The sequence below is a fragment of the Mus caroli genome, unplaced genomic scaffold (genome assembly GCF_900094665.2).
Source record: "Mus caroli unplaced genomic scaffold, CAROLI_EIJ_v1.1 scaffold_5898_1, whole genome shotgun sequence".
Classification (NCBI taxonomy): Eukaryota; Metazoa; Chordata; class Mammalia; order Rodentia; family Muridae; genus Mus; species Mus caroli.
The window spans coordinates 25,958-33,388 of NW_018389945.1; the positions used below are offsets into that span (position 1 = coordinate 25,958).

At 40.5% G+C, this 7,431-nt stretch overlaps 1 protein-coding gene across 2 annotated transcripts in view; it reads right to left on the bottom strand.

The window, feature by feature from the left end:
- Positions 1-4,134: 4,134 nt before the first annotated feature.
- Positions 4,135-7,431, bottom strand: part of LOC110288382 (oogenesin-1-like) — a 6,275-nt gene continuing 2,978 nt past the window's right edge. Inside the window, exons 2-4 of one of the 2 annotated variants that reach the window (XM_021154742.1) lie at positions 6,713-7,023; positions 6,048-6,195; positions 4,135-4,987 (exon numbers count right to left, since the gene is read on the bottom strand). In XM_021154742.1, coding sequence (XP_021010401.1) covers positions 4,949-4,987; positions 6,048-6,195; positions 6,713-7,023 — 498 coding nt within the window. In that variant the 3' untranslated portion in view covers positions 4,135-4,948. Of the gene's footprint in view, positions 4,988-5,619; positions 6,196-6,712; positions 7,024-7,431 lie in introns of both variants that reach the window. The other variant, XM_021154741.1, reaches the window with a different exon arrangement.

Consider the following 7,431-nt stretch of genomic DNA (forward strand, 5'->3'; position numbering starts at 1 on the left):
TTAATGGGATTGCTTCCAGCTTCTCACCATTTACTTTGATGTTCGCTACTGGTTTGCTTTATATTGCTTTTATCATGTTTAGGTATGGACCTTGAATTCCTGATCTTTCCAAGACTTTTATCATGAATGGGTGTTGGATTTTGTCAAATGCTTTCTCAGCATCTAACGAGATGATCATGTGGATTTTGTCTTTAAGTTTGTTTATATAGTGGATTCATTGATGGACTTCTGTATATTAAACCATCCCTGCATCCCTGGAATGAAACCTACTTGGTCAGGATTGATGATTGCTTTAATGTGTTCTTGGATTCAGTTAGCAGTAATTTTATTGAGTATTTTTGCATCGATATTCATAAGGGAAATTGGCCTGAAGCTCTCTATTTTGTTGGGTCTTTCTGTCGTTCAGGTATCAGAGTAATTATGGCTTCATAAAATGAATTGGGTAGAGTACCTTCTGCTTTTATTTTCTGGAATAGTTTTTGAAGAACTGGAATTAGATATTGTTTGAGGTCTGATAGAACTCTGCACTAAACCCATCTGGTCCTGGGCTTTTTTTGGTTGGGAGACTATTAATGACTGCTTCTATTTCTTTAAGGGATATAGGAATTTTTAGATCATTAACCTGATCCTGATTTAACTTTGAAACCTGGTATCTGTCTAGGAATTTGATCATTTCATCCAGGTTTTCCAGTTTTGTTGAGTATAGCCTTTTGTAGAGGATCTGATGGTGTTTTGGATTTTGGATCTGTTGTTGTGTCTCCCTTTTCATTTCTGCTTTTGTTAATTAGGATGCTGTCCTTATGCCCTCTAGTGAGTATGGCTACAGGTTTAATCTATCTTGTTGATTTTCTCAAAGAACCAGCTCCTGGTTTGATTGATTCTTTGAATACTTCTTCTTGTTTCCACTTGGTTGATTTCACCCCTGAGTTTGATTATTTCTTGCTGTCTACTCCTCTTGGGTGAATTTGCTTCCTTTTGTTCTAGAGCTTTTAAGTGTCTTGTCAAGCAGCTACTGTGTGCTCTCTCTAGTTTCTTTTTGGAGGCATGTGTTTTCCTCTTAGAAATGCTCTCATTGTGTCCCATAAATTTGGGTATGTTGAGGCTTCAGTTTCATTAATCTCTAAAAAGTCCTTAATTTCTTTCCTTATTCCTTCCTTGACCAAGGTATCATTGAGAAAAGTGCTGTTCAGTTTCTACGTGAATGTTGGCTTTCTATTATTTATGTTGTTATTGAAGATCAGCCTTAGTCCTTGGTGATCTGATAGGATGCATGGGACAATTTCAATATTTTTGTATCTGTTGAGGCCCTGTTTTGTGACCAATTACATGGTCAATTTTGGAGAAGGTACCATGAGGTGCTGAGAAGAAGGTATATCCTTTTGTTTTAGGATAAAATGTTCTGTAGATATCTGTTAAATCCATTTCTTTCATAACTTCTGTTAGTTTCACTGTGTCCCTGTTTAGTTTNTGTTTCCANGATNTGTCCATTGATGAAAGTGGTGTGTTGAAGTCTCCCACTATTATTGTGTGAGGTGCAATGTGTGCTTTGAGATTTACTAAAGTTTCTTTAATGAATGTGGCTGCCCTTGTATTTAGAGCATAGATATTCAGAATTGAGAGTTCCTCTTGGAAGATTTTACATTTGATGAGTATGAAGTGTCCCTCCTTGTCTTTTTTGATAACTTTGGGTTGGAAGTCGATTTTATTCGATATTAGAATGGCTACTCCAGCTTGTTTTTTCAGACCATTTGCTTGCAAAATTGTTTTCCAGCCTTTCATTCTGAGGTAGTGTCTGTCTTTTTCCCTGAGATGGGTTTCCTGTAAGCAGCAAAATGTTGGGTCCTGTTTGCAAAGCCAGTCTGTTAGTCTATGTCTTTTTATTGGGGAATTGAGTCCATTGATATTAAGAGATATTAAGGGAAAGTAATTGTTGCTTTCTATTATTTTTGTTGTTAGAGTTGGCATTCTGTTCTTGTGGCTGTCTTCTTTTACGTTTGTTGATGTATTGCTTTCTTGCTTTTTCTAGGGAGTGGTTTCCATCCCTGTATTGGTTTTTTTTTTTTTTCGTTTGTTTGTTTTGTTTTGTTTTTTCTGTTATTATCCTTTGAAGGGCTGGATTCATTGAAAGATATTGTGTGAATTTGGTTTTATCATGGAATACTTTGGTTTCTCCATCTATGGTAATTGAGAGTTTTGCTGGGTATAGTAGCTTGGGCTGACATTTGTGTTCTCTTAATGTCCGTAGAACATGTTTCCAGGATCTTCTGGATTTCATTGTCTCTGGTGAGAAGCCTGGAGTAATTCTAATAGCCGTGCCTTTATACGTTTCTTGACCTTTTTTTCCCTTAGTGCTCTTAATATTCTGTCTTTATTTAGTTCATTTGTCCTTCTGATTATTATGTGTTGGGAGGATTTTCTTTTCTGGTTCAGTCTATTTGGAGTTCTGTAGGCTTCTTCTATGTTCATGGGCATCTCTTTTTTTCAGATTTGGGAAGTTTTCTTCTATAATTTTGTTGAAGATATTTACTGGCCCTTTAATTTAAAAATCTTTGTTCTCATCTACTCCTATTAACTGTAGGTTTGGTGTTCTCATTGTGTCCTGGATTTCCTGGATGTTTTGACTTAGGATATTTTTGCATTTTGCATTTTCTTTGATTGTTGTGCCTATATTCTCTATGGAATCTTCTGCACCTGAGATTCTCTCTTCCATCCCTTGTATTCTGTAGCTGATGCTCGCATCTATGTTTCCTTATTTCTTTCCTAGTGTTGCCTCACTTTGGGTTTTTTTTTATTGTGGCTACTTCCATTTTTAGGTCTAGTATGATTTTGTTCATTTCCATCACCTCTTTGGATGGGTTTTCCTGTTTTTCTTTAAGGACTTCTACCTGTTTGGTTGTGTTTTCCTGTTTTTTAAGTACTTGTAACTCTTTAGCAGTGTTCTGCATTTCTTTAATGAGTTATTAAAGTCCTTCTTAATGTCCTCTACCATCATCATGATATACACTTTTAAATCTGGGTCAAACTTTTCGGGTGTGTTGGGGTGCCTAGGACCAGCTGAGGTGGTAGTACTGGGTTCTGATGATGGAGAGTGGTCTTGGTTTCTGTTAGCAGTTTGCTTTTTGCCATCTGGTAATCTCTGGAGTTAGTTGGTTTAGGTGTCTCTGGTTAGAGCTTATTCTCTCATGATTATGTTAGCCTCTATCAGCAGACCTGAGAGATTAGATCTCTCCTGAGTTTCAGTGGTCAGAGCACTCTCTGCAGGCAAGCTCTTCTCTTGCAGGGAAGGTGGACAGATATCTGGCTTTCGGACCTGCCTCCTGGCAGAAGATAAAGGTCTGAAAGTGGGCCTGTCCCAGAATCTGTGTAGCTTAGGGCTTTCCCAGAAGCTGTTAGCTTCTGTAGTCCACACTCTCACATGCACAGACTAGTCTCATAGGGATCTAGGAACCAAGTTGGCTCCCCCAAGTGCTCTGGCAAAGTCCCTCTCCCCCCGGGTGGGGCGAACACCTCTCCTCTGGCTGGGAATGTGCCCAGATGTCTGGAGCCCGAAACAGGGTCTTCCTCAGAAGCTGTGTGGCTTCCGCCTGTTCCAGAAGCTGTTAGCTTCTGTAGCTCACACTCTCACCTGCACAGACTAGTCTTGGAGGGATATGGGAACCAAGATGGCTCTCCCGGGTGCTCTGGAAAAGCCCTCTCAGGTGGGGCGGACACCTCTCCTCTGGCAGGGAAGGTGCCCAGATGTCTGGAGCCGAAACAGGGTCTGCCTCAGAAGCTGTGTGGCTTCTGCCTGTCTCAGAAGCTTTTAGCTTCTGTAGCCCACACTCTCACCTGTGCAGACTAGTCTTGAAGGGTGGTCTCATTTTCTTGCCTGTAGATGAAACCTATCCCCTCATCCCATATTTCTCCATATCTAATTCAATTGCTGTAATCTAAATGTACTAAGCATGAATTTCTTTCGCAAACATTGAGCTGTATGGGAAGCCATGATCTTTGTGTCCCATTAATGAGACCTGTTCCTGGGATGAAATGAAATGCATAAATATAACATTGACCTAATTATGGTGATGAAGAAACCAGACACATGTACAGAAATGTTGGGAAAGATTAGGCTCTGTGGTCTGATAGGGACATACATGCAACCCAGAAAGTCAACACATTTATTGTAGGCAGTAAACAGATTGGGCCAGTCTCATAAAATGGTGCCTCTATTGTAACACACTCAAACTACAAGTTCTTGATAATTTCTGCAGATGCAACATCTATTCACCAGCTCAGAGGAAGGTATTGACATTCCTGTGTATCTCAGACTTTTAGGTGATTGACATTTTCATGCTCCATTTAGCAGTGGACATTCACTTAGGATTTCATCAGTCCCCAATACTAAGTTTCCATTTCTCGGTTTCACAATCAAGCTTATAGTATTTCCACAAAACGGCAACATTGGGTCTCCTGATCATAAATGTAGCACCCACCACATTTAGAGCATTTGGCTGTTTGAAAGGCGACACCGTGGAGCTGTCTTTTGGCTCTGAGTATATCCAGGAGCTCAGGACAAAACCTTTCTAATCTGTGTGTTAGTATTACACCACTGTCATCATAGCACTCCAGAGGGGCAGGATAAAACTCATATATCAGCTGACTCAGCAGGGCTGTGTGGTGTAGAAGTTGTTTCAAGAAAGGCAGAGAGACATTATTATCATAGAAACTGACCTCTCTGAGGTGAGAACATTGGCTTAGGGCAGGAAGCAAGGCACTGAACTGAAAGTCCACTATAAAACATGACTCCAATTCCAGGATTTTCAGGGTATCTCCAACTCTGTCAAGGAGAAACCCAAGAGGCTCAAGGAGTAAATCACATAAATATATATCACTAAGATGCAGATGTTTGAGTTCACAAATATTCAGGCAATAGGGCAGGTAATCCAAGTCTGACTGTGAGAGGTCACAGTTACTGATGCAAAGTGTCTCCAAGGGCTTTTTCAGGCATCTGGGGAGAGAAGAAATGATTTCTTTTTGACAAATGTTGTTGAAAAGGGTTGATATAATTGACAGCTAAGCCAATGGCACTTCTCCCAAACTCATTCTGGCTACACTTTGAGGTCAATTCTAGGATACGGCCTTGTGTTATCTGTTCTCACAACTCACAGTATTCTAGTCTGAGGTCTAGTTATCACTATAGGCATGATTCAGGGCATGGCTGGAAAACACAGCAATGGATATATCAGGCCAACATGGTGCATGTAGGAAGAACTACCTACCTCAAACAAAATTTAACAACTACTAGGGCTGTTGTTAAGAGTTCTCAGATGTTTTATTCCTCCAAAGGCCATGATCCTGTCTTAATCTTGAAACCCAGTGTTGCATATAGATCATCTGCTCAACCTGATTCTGAACTCAAAACCTTTCACACATGAGCAATAAGAGGCATGCTTATGCCTCATCATACATATCTTAGCACACAGCTCATTTGCTCAGATATGTTACGTTTCTAACAGTGCTAGGTTTATTGTGGCCAGATTATCAAGGACTCCCTAACTTAATAAAACAAAAGAAGAAAAAAGCAAAAGAAATGTGATGTGTTTTCTCTGGTCTTACTGGACCCTCTCAGTCCTTCCTTACCTGAGGTATTCTTTCAGGTTGCCTTTTATAAAAGGTACATCATTTACATAGAGTTTCTGGAGACAGTGGAGTGTGGGAAGGTGAGAAATCAAGCTGAATATTATCTCCTCATCAAGCTTTTCAGAATCACCCAAACTGAAGGTACCTATGATGTGATCTAGTGTGAGTGTGAAAAGACTTTTCATCAGTTTCAGGTAGGGATTAAGAAAAGCCAACTCTTCTATGCAGATACATCTTAGGATAAGCTCCTGTATACAGTCTGCATGTACAGTTTTGAATATTTCTATCACTGAGACTTTGGTTAAGCCTTCAATTACTAGCTTTCTACAGAATAGATGAATAGAATCTTTTCTCTGCTGGGCCCACTGCAACAAGTATGTGGTAGATTCATCAAGTCTGCCCTTCATGCGAAGGATTTCAGTCGTCACCTTCAATTCTTTCTTCACCTCACACACAGGATTGTTCTCAATTGGCTGCTTCTCTGTCATGAACTCTGTTAAGCCTTCACCTTCATGGGATCCAGCCCATAACTTCAAGTCATGTTCTCTCCAATTAATTACTCTGAGTTTGCTCCTCCTGTGAGAGGAAAGAGTATAATTATCAGAAAATAAAAGAAGACATATCTTACACTGTGATTCTCTTCACATCTCATACATCAGCTCTTTCATCCAAAACTTTGCCTTTTCCTTTGCCTAGAATTAAACCACAAGTGTCACATGCTCAGTAAATGCATATCATTCTTTGCAAGAGGGGCATCTTTAGACCTGTCTTCCTTCCCTTGATTCCAGGCTCCTTAATCACAAGCTCTTGTACCTTTGAGGGATGTAGGAAAGAGCCATTTCTCACTGGCTATGTCTACTCTTCTTCTGTCTTCTGCATTAGCCAGTATTTGCCCAGAGAGCTGAGACTGAGCTTAAACCCCTACACCCCTATAAGCTTCTATACCCAGTGAAGAACAATCTTGAATGTGGTGCGAAGAGAAAATTGAAGATCAGAAGTTTCTGATCCATAGTTGGCTAAATATTCTCTGTCACTTTTTGCTTCTTCTCAGCACTCGGAGAACCTTCCTCCAATCCTAGTTGCTTTTGCCTACCTGGTTTGAACCTTTTGTGCAAGCAGTATNTCTAGTCCCTCAAGCATAGCCTTCAAAGTCTCCAGGTTGCAATTATTTATCTGCTTTCCTAAAGAAAGGTATGGGAAGGGCCACACAGGTATCATGGCCTTCAAGATCCCTATATGTCCATCAGTGAAGGCCTCCTTAAAAATTACTGGGAACAGACTCTGGGGCAGGTCCGTGAGAGCAGAAATGGCCAAGGCCTCATCCCTCAGTAGACTCTGAATTGCCAGGATCTGGAGGTTGGGTGGGGAATAGCATTCCTCTGTGACTTCTTCTAAAGAGTCATCCTAGGGAAGCAGGTAAAAAATACACCATTAATGACACGAAATTTAGGGAGCCCTTCTGCCCACACAGGGAAGTGTGAGGGCTAGATCACCACTGATGAGGATAGAGAACTTAGTTTACCAATTTGATCACCCTCGATTTTCTTTGTTTTTAGAGACAGGGTCTTTATAGAACTACCTGTATTCTAAGCAGTCTTGCAATTTGCTTTATAGACCACACTGGCCTAGACCTCAGTGAGACTTGCCTGCCTGGGCCTCCAAATTGCTAAGATTATATGTGTGTTCCACCACTACTCAGCAGATGCCACCATAATATATCTAAACCAGAACTGCTTGGTCTGCCCTTTGCTGGTTTTAAAGCCACAATTCTCTCTGGTGATATGAAAATTCTCCCATGTATCCTAGTTCCCA